Source organism: Salvelinus alpinus, chromosome 16 (assembly GCF_045679555.1).
Source record: "Salvelinus alpinus chromosome 16, SLU_Salpinus.1, whole genome shotgun sequence".
NCBI lineage: Eukaryota > Metazoa > Chordata > Actinopteri > Salmoniformes > Salmonidae > Salvelinus > Salvelinus alpinus.
This window is the reverse complement of record NC_092101.1, coordinates 8,954,080-8,969,535: the sequence shown is the minus strand read 5'-3', so window position 1 is coordinate 8,969,535 and position 15,456 is coordinate 8,954,080. Positions and strand designations below refer to the sequence as shown.

Below are 15,456 nucleotides of genomic sequence, written 5' to 3'. Positions count from 1 at the left end.
TAGGTTAGCGGTACACTGCGGCCATTTAGGCGGCCAACTGTTTGGGCTTCTCTTTGCCAGTCAGAATTAATTTCCCATGAAGGCCTCAAGCTCGCTGTACCTTCACAGCCCAGCTCTCTGGGCCCATAAGCTGTCTGTTGTGATCGGCTGCCGGCCCCTCGGCCATGTCAGTACCCACCGTCACCCCAATGTTTACCGAGCTGCCCAAGCCGCCCTCTCAGAGTGAGACGGTGTCAAACGCTGCTCAGGCCCTGCTCGCCTGCTCCCTTCGTGTGGTTATTGAGCCCGTTTACCTTAGAACCAATCATTCAGAGGGGAAATCCAAACATGTTTAAAGTAATTCATGTGATTAGCGTCTAAACTGCTTTCACAAATAATATCAAAGACGTGTTTAGAAGAAGCTGAAGCTGTCCTGTGTGGTTTCGACACCTCGGCTGGCTCCAAGCCTTCCCACCCATACCTTCTTCCTTGTCATCCTGTTTTACGTCTATGCTCATCCATTTTACGGAAAAATAAACAACCAAATTCCTTGTGACATTTTTTTCTTCTCCGTACAAAATAGCTTCAATAGCTCTCACACAGCAGCAAAGTTATACGCACGCTGTAGAACTTCAACCTATGCCCCAGTCGTGCTTTCGACTTTGCCGACACCTTCCCAGTAACCCACTACACTAACAGATGCCATTTTGACTGGCAGGTTAGCAACACCTGACCATGCACAGTAAATGCTCTATGAGCCGGTCAGTAAACCAATGTCCTGTGAATCATGTGCCCTTGCCCAGCGGTGGTAGTAGGCTCTCAACAGGCGGGGAAACTTCACCCTCCCTGCCTGCATCCCAAATGGCTCCCTATTCTAGGGCTCTGTGTGGGCTAAAGGGTGCCATTTGGGACACAGGCACCGTCTCACTGCCAGCCGACCTCGGGCACTTTAATATCCAGAGCAACATGATTAGCACGCTTTTTCTCCACGGACCTAGAACTCTCATTTAGCTTCAAATTTGTATTACGTCAAAGAAAGAATGAAATACTGATTATTTCCCTTCTACATAAATACACACATTTGGCCCGTCAATAAGGTTTATATTTGTTTTCCCAAACTCAAATGTTCGGCCCTGTATTTCAAGAGTCGGCACGGTGTGTGTCTGTCAGGACTGGCATGCTAGTATACAGGGCTTCTTCTCTGAGATTTTATTGAAATTCCACCCCCCCCCCCCTCTCAGTCCTATACATTTGATGACCCTGCCTCTAGAATAATACGACTCCAGTGTGTATTGTGTGGTCTGACACTTTTAGATGTTTCCCAAGCCCTCTGATCGAGGAGGCCTGAGTAGGCACATTTATCTGCCCTGTGTTGATGCAGCATGGTCGGTTTGATCCCATGACATTAGTGTGCTGAAATCTACTGTACATTACATGCCGTATCATGTCTTCTGTGTGATATTTATCCTTGCCCTTCCTACAATCCAAACGACTGCCACTACGGCTGTGTGTGTGCGTGTGTGTGTTAACGGCTTTAAGGTGTCCACTTATCACAACAAAAACACGAGTCTCTATGGGGTTGCTAAGTACGGAGCTGTTGTGCTGATGAGTAAGCTATGTGAGTGTGGTGAGACAAAGGAATCTTCTGGTCTCTTTTTTTTATGTTTGAATAGCACATTTAGACAGGCACGGACAAACATACACACACACACACACGCACACAAAACCTCGGTCATCTGACCCAGCTCTCCCATGACAGGGTTAGGTTTCGTCCATATTAAATGCAGGGGGCTGTGAATAGAGGGCGCTTCCTGCCTGTGCTGTGAGTGAATGAAGGAGGCCATGTCTGAGCATTGAGCTCAGATCAGGACTGAAGGGCCATTAGAAGAATGGTGTGTCTCTCTCCTTGGGCGTAACCCGACACTCCCCAGCCCAGTGCACACACACACACACACACACACACACACACACACACACACACACACACACACACACACACACACACACACACACACACACACACACACACACACACACACACACACACACACACACACACACACACACACACACACACACACACACACACACACACACACACACACACACACGCGCACACACGCACACACGCACACACGCACACACGCACACACGCACACACGCAGAGGCTTCACTAAAGGTCAGGGGACAATAGAGAGCAGTTCCTCCATGTCAGGTTTCACTGCTGCCCAGGCCACAGAGTGAGACGACCCTACTAGTCCCCTCCCTACGTGTGTGTGTGTGTGCGTTTGCTCGCACGCATGTGTGTGTGTCCACGCCCCTGATCGATGCATAATAGCCAGGGAGGTGGAGCCGGCAGAGCCCTCAGATAGGGTAACAGGAAAGTAATTGTAACGGAAAGGGCCTTGATGCGATGCTCCTCAGTGACCCCAAAGGCTCTCATTGTTGTGGACCATGATAGCAACCATGACTGGTATTGATGTCAGGCTAACCGTAGCCACTGCCGCGAGTCCCCGTGAATGGTTAAGGCAGATTAATGAAGCGGGATATAAGTTACATTGATGTGTACTGTACTCTACATGTACAGTGGTGCTCCATACACTTAATGGCTGTATACAGTAGCGTGCATAGAGGAGGAGGAGGATGGCCACTGTCTCACCCAATCAGCCGTGTTTGTGTTGATGAGCGGGGGGAGGATATGCGAGCAGACTCATGAATAATGGGTGTGCTAGCAAATCTGTGGTGTCCATTGGCTGAGTGGATAGGATCAAATGGGCTGAGTGGCCAGTCAGGATCAGATGTAATGGGCTTGTTTACACTCACTGCCACTTATCTAGTTCATCTACCCTCATCTACTATGCTCTGCATGTCACCCATTAACTGTCACTGTACAGTATAGGTTTACTTTCGTTTCTCCTGCAACCCACTACCTGTCTCTTGGTAGTATGGGCTTACTATCGTCTCCCTGCACTGTAGCCTCACCAGTAGCTACATAGCAAGTTGTAGTAATACTAATACTGTAGGCATGTGTATACAGATGTGGGATCTAAATTTGATCACCCTGTTGCAGAAGAACTTTCCTGCAATGCAGGAAATGTAAAACTTGTAGTGTATTTCAGGTTTGAAAAGGCTTCTGAAGTTTGTCATTTCAATTTAGAAATTTCAGACTTGGTTTTCCCATAAGAAAGATGTAAATTAATTGTAAATGTATATTAAAATGTATATTAATTATAATCCACATAATAATTCATATTTCCACTCTCTGCAGGATTATTTTCCTGCTGTAGCAAACTGGCTCAAAGTAAGATCCTACATCTGTAAAATACAGATGTGAGGTGTTCCTGGCTCATATGACAATGACTGAGTCCCAAATGGCACCCTATTCCCTAAATAATGCACTCCTTTTGACCAGAACCCTACGGGCCCTGGTCAAACGTTGTGTACTAAACAGGGAAAAAGGTGCCATTTGGGATTAAATCAATGTAATTTGGTTACTAATAGCTTTTTACAGTGGTCTGTGGAAACACAAGTTCCCAGCCCATGTGAAAATTGAAGCGGTACAGTATCTGTTAGTTTCCATGGCCTGGTGTCATTGCAAGGAAGGGACCCAGCTATGTGACTGATAGAAGGAGTGGGGGAATGAGTGGGAGCATGCGCTGCTCTGAGTCACAGAGGTACATGGACACAGTGGCTTCATTGTACCACTGTTTACTGTACAGCCTTCCTCTCTTATTGATCTCTCTCTCTCTCTCTCTCTCTCTCTCTCTCTCTCTCTCTCTCTCTCTCTCTCTCTCTCTCTCTCTCTCTCTCTCTCTCCTCTCTCTCTCCTCTCTCTCCTCTCTCTCCTCTCTCTCCTCTCTCTCCTCTCTCTCCTCTCTCTCCTCTCTCTCTCTCTCTCTCTCTCTCTCTCTCTCTCTCTCTCTCTCTCTCTCTCTCTCTCTCTCTCTCTCTCTCTCTCTCTCTCTCTCTCTCTCTCTGTGTGTGTGTTTCTATCCTCTCCTGCAGTTTGAGGGCTGCACCAAGGCCTTTTCCCGCCTGGAGAACCTAAAGATCCACCTACGGAGCCACACGGGGGAGAAGCCCTACCTGTGCCAGCACCCCGGCTGCCAGAAAGCTTTCAGCAACTCCAGCGACCGGGCCAAGCACCAGCGCACTCACCTGGACACGGTCAGAACACATGGAGACAGCCTCCACTCTGGTTCTACTACCCACAATTCCTACCTCCTGTTTCCTTTCTGCTGTAGATCATGGATCAAGGCTGTTATAAGGGGTTTGAATCAGGGTTCACCAAACTTCCAACCCTGGTTACGGTGTATGTGTATGGGGGATTTTGATTTAACAAGTGTTTGTTTAGATTTCCCTTCTTTTCCCCTTCCTTTCCAAGGCTGCCATTCACTAAACGTAAAGGAAAATGGAATTGTACACATGAAAGAGTCAGTGCCCATTTCCAAACCTCAATGCCCATTTCCATCCCTTGACAGTGTCACAGTTCAATAAGCGAACCATCAGTCAGGGAGTAACACGCCGTTCTCACTCGCCCCACACTCCCTCCATCAGCCAGAGGCTGTGCCGGTGCCACGGCAGGCTACAGATCATTGAAATATCACTTCCATTAGTCCGATTCGAGTCACAGTATGTGAAATAAGCAGCGGTTAGGTTAGCGTGGAGCATTCGGCTCAGACAGGGCTTTGCCTTGTCTCTCTCTGCTAAAGGGGGGTAACCAATGACTGTATATAGAGGAAGGGAAAGCCTGAGTCAGCCACTACTCATTCCTCCTGTCTCCGTTACTCCTCCAACGTCCTACTTTATCACAGTCCACAGGCCTCAACCAGCCTCAGCCCCCCAGCCTCACTACCGTACTGCCACAGCCAATTCCACCACCAGCCCAAGACGCTGATGGCCGCACATTAGCGCCCCACCGAGAGTCTAATTCCGCCGCCCGCCACCCTGCCAAACACACTTTGGGGAAAAATCATTTTCAACTATGATATTTATACTAGAAAGAAGTTGTGTGTGTTTTTTTTTCTCCCTCGCCGGCTCTTTTCTCCACTCATTGGGTCTGTGTCGGGGTGGCGTTGCGTAGGAATAACAAACAGGGCAGAGATGAGTGGTGCTGAGAGCGGCTTGGAATAACAATGTGTTATTTACAGAAATGAGCGAGGTACAAACGGAGAACTAATAAAGAGGCGTATCACCTTTCACTTTAATGGCCAACTTATATTCCACTGTATATAGAGAGAAAATACATACACTATACAAAAGTATGTGGACACCCCTTTTCAAATGAGTGGATTCGGCTATTTCAGCCACACCCGTTGCTGACAGGTATATAAAAATCGAGCACTCAGCCATTAAATCTCCATAGACAAACATTGGCAGTGGAATGGCCTTACTGAAGAGCTCAGGGACTTTCAACGTGGCACCGTCATAGGATGCCACCTTTCCAACAAATCAGTTCGTCAAATTTCTGCCCTGCTAGAGCTGCCCCGGGGTAACTGTAAGTGCTGTTATTGTGTAGTGGAAACATCTAGGAGCAACAACGGCTCAGCTGCAAAGTGGTAGGCCACACAAGCTCACAGAACTGAACCGCTGAGTGCTGAAGCACGTAGCAAGTAAAAATCGTCTGTCCTCGGTTGCAACACTCACTACCGAGTTCCAAACTGCCTCTGGAAGCAATTTCAACACAATAACTGGAGCTTCATGGAATGGGTTTCCATGGCCGAGCAGCCGCACACAAGCCTAAGATCACCATGCACAATGCCATGCGTTGGCTGGAGTGGGTAAAGGTTTCCGCTATTGGACTCTGGAGCAGTGGAAACGTGTTCTCTGAAGTGATGAATCACACTTCACCATCTGGCAGTCTGACGGATGAATCTCGGTTTGGCGTATGCCCGGAGAATGCTACCTGCCCAAATGCATAGTGCCAACTGTAAAGTTTGGTGGAGGAGAAATTGTCTGGGGCTGTTTTTCATAGTTCGGGCTAGGCCCCTTAGTTCCAGTGGAGGGAAATCTTAACGCTACAGCATACAATGACATTCTAGACGATTCTGTGCATCCAACTTTGTGACAACAGTTTGGGGAAGGCCCTTTCCTGTTTCAGCATGACAATGCCCCCGTCCACAAAGCGAGGTCCATACAGAAATGGTTTGTTGAGATCGGTGTGGAAGAACTTGACTGGCCTACCCAGAGCCCTGACCTCAACCCCATTGAACACCTTTGTGATGAATTGGAACAAGGACTGCGAGCCAGGCCTAATCCCCCAACATCAGTGCCCGAACTCACTAATGCTCTTGTGGCTGAATGGAAGCAAGTCCCCGCAGCAATGTTGTAGTGAAAAGCCTTCCCAGAAGAGTGGAGGCTGTTATACCAGCAAAGGGGGAACCAACTCCATATTAATACCCATGATTTTGGAATGCGATGTTTGATGAGCACGTGTCCACATGCTTTTGGTCAGGTAAACACAAGGGGAAAATATCTCCATCATCAGGCTGCATGCTGTGTTTTCTTCAGTAATATTGTGTGACGATGAGGAAAGTTAATGACAGGGAGTGCAGTCGTTTTTACACCACTGGTGTAGTGATCCAATCAAATGTTATTGGTCGCATACACATATTTAGCAGATGTTATTGCGGGTGTAGCGAAGTGCTTGTTGCTTTTGGTGATCATGTTTAGTGCCCCCTCACATCTTTTGGCGCAGTTTGCACTATAACTTCACGAGAATATATCTTTATAGACCTTATAGCAAATGTGATCTTTACGCCATCAATCTTCTACGGAGCACCAAAGTGCTACTTTAAATGTGATTTCTTGTAGTGCTTTAAAAGAAATGTTGTCAAATTGAATATTTTCATTCAATTTATGTTTTATATTTTCTCTTCACTCTCTTTCTCATTCCTTCTCTCTTGCCCTCAATTTCTTCAATTGCTCTCTGTATTCTCAGCTGAAAGGTAGGAGGCTATCTTTGCCTTCTTATTTCATCGCATTTCATTACTCTTCTGTGTGTTTTTTTTTTTTGTGTGCATTTTTGTTCTTGATTTTTGCTCTTCTTCTTCTTTGTAACTTAGTGCCTACTGCATGTTCCTGAGTTCACATGTGGTTTTGTACGAATCCATTTCGAAATGTTAGGTTGCTTTGACTTGGGGTTGCTTCACTGCACTGTCATTACGCAATAACTAGTCGCTTGCAATCCGACACTTGTCCTACACTATTCATATGTTCATCATGCTCTATAGAAACCGTACGCATGTCAGATCCCTGGATGCACCAAGCGCTACACCGACCCCAGCTCCCTACGCAAACATGTCAAGATCCACTCGGCCAAAGAGCAACAGGTGCGTAGAAAGGTAAGACACTCAAGAGAGAGTGAGAGAATTTACTGACGACCCTCCCCCCCCAAAAAAAGCTGTCACTTTAAATCAGAGGATAGGCTCATTGTCATGGCCAGAATTCATTGAAGGAGCCATCCTCCCTTCTCCAGCCTCCACTTTCTCACACTGTACATCTCACACTGACCAGTTAACTCAAATCAAATCAAATTTTATTAGTCACATTTGCCGAATACAACAGGTGTAGACCGTACAGTGAAATGCTTACTTACGAGCCCCTAACCAACAATGCAGTTAAAAAAATAAGAATAAGAATAATACATAAAAGGAACAAGTAATTAAAGAGCAGCAGTAAAATAACAATAGCGAGGCTATATACAGGGGGTACCGGTACAGAGCCAATGTACGGGGGCACCAGTTAGTCGAGGTAATTTAGGTAATATGTACATGTAGGTAGAGTTATTTAAGTGACTATGCATAGATAATAATAGAGAGTAGCAGCGGCGTAAAAGAGGAGGTGGGGTGGGGGGGTGGGAAATGCAAATAGCCTGGGTAGCCATTTGATTAGATGTTCAGGAGTCTTATGGCTTGGGGGTAGAAGCTGTTTAGAAGCCTCTTGGTCCTAGACATGGCGCTCCGTTACCGCTTGCCGTGCGGTAGCAGAGAGAACAGTCTATGACTAGGGTGGCTGGAGTCTTTGACAATTTTTTGGGGCTTTCCTATGACACCGCCTGGTATAGAGGTTCTGGATGACAGGAAGCTTGGCCCGGTGTTGTACTGGGCCGTACGCACTACCCTTGCGGTCAGAGGCAGAGCAGTTGCCATAACAGGCAGTGATGTAACCAGTCAGGATGCTCTCGATGGTGCAGCTGTAGAACCTTTTGCGGTTCTTAGGACCCATGCCAAATATTTTATCTTCTGAGGGGGAATAGGTTTTGTCGTGCCCTCTTCACGACTGTCTTGGTGTGCTTGGACCATGTTAGTTTGTTGGTGATGTGGACACCAAGGAACTTTAAGCTCTCAACCTGCTCCACTACAGCCCTGTCGATGAGAATGGGGGCATGCTCGGTCCTCCATTTCCTGTGGTCCACAATCCTCTTCACCCCAGCGGGAGGACCCTCGATATTAGCGCTAGTCCTTGGTTCTCGTTTCCAGGTAAGTAGTGCGTAGCACATCGATGACTTGTTGATGACTTAAAAGCCGGGAAAAAGGGTCCACTCCGCCATGCGGATCAACCAAATGTTAAATGGCTGACATTCAAAAGAGACGAGCCCAGTTTCGCCGGTGCTCTTCAAGTCAAAGTGAAGAAATTCAATGACGACTGAGAGCATGTTAGGACTCTTGTCGGTCTTGTCAGGCCACATGCGTCGCAAATGTCCCCAGTAGGTGTAATCATCTCCGCTCTAGTGCTTACTCTTCCTCGCGGCTCCACACAGTTGGTTTAATTTAGCAGAGCCTTTGAAAACCATTTCCCTGGTTGGACCACATCAGGTTGGACCACATTTCGTCATGTTCGTGGTCAACAGCACACTCTTCTGCTGATCGGGCTCGGTAAATATGGGGAGAATGGAGAGACAGAATGGTCTCATTGTGTCTAAAGGGCTTGAGCGGTGGTGGCCGGGCCTGGATAATGTGTTCCTTTGCTTACCATTGCTGTTAAACAGAAACATGTGAGGCTTGCACCATTGTTAATAAGCTGTAGCTCGAGCCGTATACCCCCAGTGGCCAGATGTTGTGGACACACGTCAAAGAAACCCGCTCACTCTATCTCGGAATAGAAAAAAAAGACAATCCAAATCTGTTATAGCGTCATGTTGCGAAAGGCAGAGGCCCAATTAGACTTGATGAATTGTTGCAAGGCGCTCGTAAGGAACGGTTGCCAATCACCACATGTGTTCGGTCACTTACTGACGTTGTCCGGGTGTCAACTTACAATGTGAGGATTGTCGAACCGGTCTGTGATACGTAGAGACAGCGTTCCATCTGGAATCTTGATTCAAGGGCTCAGATATAAAAGGAAAAGCCTCATGCCAACTCAAATATCCATCCAGACTGGCTATTAAATCCATCCTGAATGAATTCCGTTGAATTAGTTCTGATGGCAGTCCTGGCATACTAATCTGTTGGGATATCTGTGAGCGAGGCAGTGCACGCTTCGAACCGCGTATCTATCCTCTTGGCTCGCTCCGTTGGCTTGTCCAACCTGTAAACGAGAGAATGGACGAACAGAATGATAGCTAGATGGACTAGTTTTCCTGATCCCTCTCTTTCTCCTGGTCCTAATAAGTGGGCTGCCTGTGGTCGGGAAGCGGGCGTTGAAGCCTGTCATTTCCTCTCAGTCTCTGTGGTTGAAATGCCACCGCTAACGAACTGATTCCATGCTTTATTAAAGACTTTTGTGCTTGTGGGCCAGTTTACACAAATGTCCTTTTATTCTTACCATAGCCCTGATGTTTCTTATGTCGGCGTCGCTGTCCGCGTAGAGTGGTTGACATTACACTACAGCCTTTTTAACAGATGCTCGAATACAGAAAGAGAGAGACTGACGTTCAGTGTGGCTTATATGTGGAGCAATCTATAGATAAATATAGCCTCGTTTGGGATCAAACCCACAACCTTACATGGTTAGCGCTGCGCTCTAATCAACTGAGCAAACCAGCCCACGAGACTAGAGAACGACGAGATTCTCATTAGAGCCATAGAGGGATCACACCTATCCCGTCAGTCCAGCAACTTTCCAGCCACACCATAGAATCATGTTGGATAAAAAACATCCCTGCCTTTACCTTCAGTTTAAAACCAGGCATTCGGTGTGATCAACCATGTCCTGACGTCACCACCCCGCTGGGCACACTCGGGTTGGATCAACATGGTTTCCACGTCATTTCGATGACGTTGAGCCAACGTGGAATAGACGTTGAATTGACGTCTGTGCCCAGTGGGACAGGTAGGTACTCCTGCAGATGAAAGGGAAGAAAGACATGGTTGTTAGGATTCCTGCAATGCACTGCCTTGGCCTGTACCATACCCTACGATAACATTTTACTACAGTGCAAGCCACTGCACTGATGTATAGAAGAGAGTAAACCATTTCACTGATCTGTAAGACAGACTACCTAGCTATCATTCCAACTGATGTAGATTCCCTTGAAACCACTGCTAGCTTAATATACCCAGGGTTGGAATTTAAAACGTGGATTTAGATTGGTAACTAAATCCACTGGGAGTGCAGGAATTCAGCTCAAAAACACGTTTTTCATGTCATAGTAATGTTTTCACTTTGGGAGTAGTGTTCCCAAATACGCTGCCCCAATTCCACCCCGGCATGGAATGCGTGATAGACTGCAGTTTCATGTGTGTTTGCGCATCCAGATACAATTGCAGAAAGACAGGTTATCGCTGTTCATGTCATGGCTTTGTGTTGGTATGAAAGATGTCCAACCAAACTCTGAAATTCATGCTTCCTAATCACCTGTATGTATTGTCCAACAACCCCTCCCCTTCTCTGCTTGATTGACAGCTGAGGCCCTGCCCCCACCTGGAGCAGGACATCCTGAGTGAGTGTCTGTCTGTGCACCACCTGCAGGGCTCTGCCCCCTCTCAGCACCAGCACCTGCACTGCCCCACCCCCTCGCAGCAGCATTTGTTCAACGGGAAGGATGGCCGCTCCCCGGGACTGGGCCAGGACATCTTCACAGGTGCACGGAGGTCACTCTACCCCCCCTAACCCCTCACCCTTAACCGCTAACCAATAACCCCAGAACCCTAATTCTCCAGGTAAAAGGTGCCTGTAGGATCTAAGACCAGCTCAGCTTTCAGATCTAGGATCATCTTTCCCAAAAAAAAAATATATTCTAATGCAAAACTGACCTTAGCTCAGCTTCTAGGCCAGGACAACTTCATCCTACTCCAACCCTTAACCCCCAATTCACCAACCGACACACTGACCTATCTTTAATATTACAGTAAACGTTGACATTTTGACATGATAGACTGGCAGACACTGTCTCAGGGCTGATTTGCAGCTTTGAGGACAATTGTCCTGAGTGTCTTCAGCTCAATCTCATGCTGAATGTGACACCTGATGCGTTAATTATACCTGATTCGGTTTGGAGAAACAAGTCCTTCGTGTTTTACGAGAAACTTTCGCCTCCCTTCCCGCTGGTTGAGACCGCTGGTTGAGACCGCTGGCTGAAACCGCTGGTTGAGACCGCTAGTTGAGAGTTATTTAGGACTTGGTGGAAATCAAACTGAGATGTCATAATAAGGAACATCTGCAAATGGCTAACATTTGTGATTTGCAATTAATGCTGAATATGAACATCTTCCGATTCACATTCTTTTTGATTCAACTTGGAAGTCTCTCTATTGAGATCCCAAAAAACTATACTACAGTCAAATGGCTTGCGAAAGAGAGGTTGATGAGCAGGATCAAATACAGGGTTACGATGTAGGAGAGGAGAGATGCCCTGCAGTGTCCACAGTTTATGGACACATCTGTCGTTGTTTGCTCAGTTTGTCCAATCCAAACTCCCCATCTCTCTCTGTTATTGTAATGGGACTATGAGAGCTCCAGTTGTCTTTGATTATTGAATTGATTCTTGAAATACTGGCATATTTCCTTCTCCTCTCCCTCTGTTTTGAGTGGATGTGTTGCTAGCTCCAATTGTGACAAAATGTGCAAATGGTTTCTAGCCCGCAGGAGCTGTTGTGTTGCTGTGGCCGCATTGGTTGATTAGGAGGCGTTCGAGGACGACGGGTTTGTTAGGGTTTATGCCAGGCGAAATTAAATGGGATTCATCGTTGCATGTGTTGAGCTTTGTTCTCTAGCCAACAGAGGGAGGAGAGTCGGCAGGATGGGCAGAGTAGGGAGGCTCTTCAACGTTGACACTTCTATAGCTGACAATGAGTAGCACTTCTCGTTGCTGTGAATCTTATGTTTCCTGTTGGTTGGTTTTTGGTATCTGTAGGTTTTAGTTTCTAAGGCTAAAGAGATGTTCAGTAGGCTCGATCTTACTCAGGAAAATATCTTTGTTCCTTTTAGGACCTCAGTTAGTGTGTTTCTAAATTAAATTCAACTGCTAGAGCACATTACTGTCGATGACCATAGGTCCATCTCAGTATGACAGGCTACAAGTCTAGTAGGCTATGAAAGTAGGCTATGCTGCCTACTAATGCCACCACAAACATCACCCTAACCCCTCATAACCCTACAGAACCCCCTCCTAACTCACAAAGAACCTTCACAAAACTTACAGAGGAAACTCTCAGAACTGTCAGCTACTTGTCAGGACCGTCACAACCAAATGTTCTCAGGCCCATCACATAACCCTCTCAGAACCCACATAAAAAGAAAACATTTAGAATCGACACAGAACACTCTTACAATCATCCCCAAACGCGCAGGGAAACCCTGCACCGCCGAGGCTTGCGATGAAATTGAAGCAATCACAGCGATTATTTGTAGAATGTTTGCTGGTCTGGTAGCAGATGTTGGGGCTAAAGGGGAAACCATTTAAGGTCTGTGATTGATGATTTGGTGGTAATGAATCAAGCTTGTAACCATTTCAGAGAGCTGTCAGATAGGCCCTGCTTCCACTTGAGCACAGCTGGGGGAACAGTACTGCAGAAACCAGGAGCGCTCCTCTCGTCTCGTCTCTTCTCCGCACCGCCTCATTGCCCTGGACAGTCAACGACGCTACGCTGTCCCCCAGGACACTGGGAAAGACATCACAGACAGGACAGAGTGAGGAGAGATGAGAGAACAGATTTACAGTACAGGAGAAGGAGTGAGAAGCAGAGGGGCCTGCTGACTTCACTGCCTTGAAAGAGCTGAGCTCTTTCAACTGGAGCTCTCAGTAGAGCACTCAGCTGTCATTGTGATTTGCCATGAGCCTGAATCACCATCCAACTGAAGTACAGATATGGAATCTTAATTTGATCACCCTGTTGCAGGATAACTTAAAAAATTGTAGTGTTTTGACGTTTAAAAAGGCTTCTGAAGTTTGTCATTTCACCTTTGAAATTTCAGACTTGACTTTCCCTTATGAAAATATACTGTATAAACCGCTGCAAAAAATGTGCATTAATTATAATCCACATAATAATTCACATTTCCTGTTGCTGCAAGATTATTTTCCTGCTGTAGGAGACTGGCTGAAATTAAGATCATAGATCTGTAGACTGACTCTTTTCTGATGCTCAGACAGGAAGGTCAGATGCATTTAAACTGCTACAAATACTTAGGGACTGGCACAGGGGCACACACACGTACGCTCGCACACACACACACACACACACACACACACACACACACACACACACACACACACACACACACACACACACACTTAGGGACTGGCACAGGGGCACACACACGTACGCTCGCACACACACACACACACACACACACACACACACACACACACACACACACACACACACACACACACACACACACACACACACACACACACACACACACACACACACACACACACACACACACACACACACACACACAGAGAGAGAGCCACAGTGCCAGTTCTCTCAATTCCACTCATGTTCAAAATTCCTATAAAGTCTTCTCACCAGAAATCGCAATACTATTGAACGGAATAAATAGTATTGTAACCAGAGCAAAACATTTTAAGGACAACCGAGGACAACCCCTGTGGCAGCACAAACAATGTACTGTAAATCACAAACAGCACAAAACAACAGAACATTTTATTTTCCAAAGCTCTCACTGATTGGATGATCAGTTATGAAAACAAAAGCTTGTTGCCATGAAAACATTTTTAATTTGGTCAAAGGGAACATGACCGAGTGAGGGACTCAAGTTGGCACGTTTAGTGAATTAACTTTGTTTGTCTTTCAGGCCTGTACACTGGCTCCAGCACTCCCCATCACGGTGTCTCAGTGGAGCTCCTCTCCCCAGGACCAGCCCCCGCCCCTGGCTCAGCCTGCGCCCCTGACCTGCCCCCCAGGCAGCCCCGTCTGGACCGGGACCTGAGCAGCCCGCATCATCTGTCCACTCTGTCCACCATGGAGAGCACACGTGACGGGTGAGTCCCCTATAACATACTACTGTGAAATCATATATGGACATCATGCACACATGGAATTGTGGTCACAGGTCACATACCGCAGGAGGTTGGTGGCACCTTAATTGGGGAGAACGGGCTCGTGATAATGACTGGAGCGGAATTTGTGGAATGGTATCAAATACATCAAACACATGGTTTCCAGGTGTTTGATGCCATTCCATTTGCTTCATTCCCGCCATTATTATAAGCCGTTCTCCCCTCAGCAGCCTCCTGTCACATACCTATGGTAATACTGATTTTCTTAACGCACACATACACCTAAACACAGACAGACACTCACGCACGCATGTGCACGCACACACTTTTCTTTCTCTCTCCCTCTCTCCCTCTCTCCCTCTCTCTCTCTCTCTCTCTCTCTCTCTCTCTCTCTCTCTCTCTCTCTCTCTCTCTCTCTCTCTCTCTCTCTCTCTCTCTCTCTCTCTCTCTCTCTCTCTCTCTCTCTCTCTCTCTCTCTCTCTCTCTCTCTCACACACACACATGTGTACACATCATTATAGCATACTGTACACTTCATCAATATTATCACGCTGCTCCCAGCGCAGTGTGAGGACACTTGCGAAATAGAAACCCTGTTATGTGTCATCCAAAATCAATTCCCATTTTAGTGCAAAAACTATATTAGGGCCCACCGTCAAATGCATCTTATCACTTTAGCTGTCGTAATCAAGATCAAAACCCAATCTGAGTCTCAAATGGCACCCTATTCCCTATGTAGTGCACAACTTTTGACCAGGGCCCATAGGGAGCCCCATAGGGCTCTAGTCAAAAGTAGTGCACTTAGGGTAGTGCATTTGGGACGTAGCTTAACCATGACCCTTCAGATACAGCACTCACGGGAAAGGCCATGGTGAGGTCAGAATGATGCGGCCAATAAGATCCGCTCTGTTTCTGGCATTGTGTCCTCACGGAATGGTCCACAGGTCCATTCGAGTCCCAGCTGGGGGTTACAGAGTACTCCCGATGACCTCACGGTTTGGCCCAGGATTTAACAAAGGTTTTAAAGATGAAACTGTCTAAGCAGTGTGATGATGACTCCTCTTGTG

General features: G+C 46.8%; 1 protein-coding gene across 2 annotated transcripts in view; it reads left to right on the top strand.

Moving 5' to 3' along the window:
- LOC139540733 (zinc finger protein GLIS1-like) overlaps positions 1 to 15,456 on the top strand; it is a 246,306-nt gene that overhangs the window by 207,010 nt on the left and 23,840 nt on the right. The window contains exons 5-8 of one of the 2 annotated variants that reach the window (XM_071344650.1): positions 3,985 to 4,146; positions 7,212 to 7,310; positions 10,825 to 11,002; positions 14,185 to 14,371. In XM_071344650.1, coding sequence (XP_071200751.1) covers positions 3,985 to 4,146; positions 7,212 to 7,310; positions 10,825 to 11,002; positions 14,185 to 14,371 — 626 coding nt within the window. Of the gene's footprint in view, positions 1 to 3,984; positions 4,147 to 7,211; positions 7,323 to 10,824; positions 11,003 to 14,184; positions 14,372 to 15,456 lie in introns of both variants that reach the window. The other variant, XM_071344649.1, reaches the window with a different exon arrangement.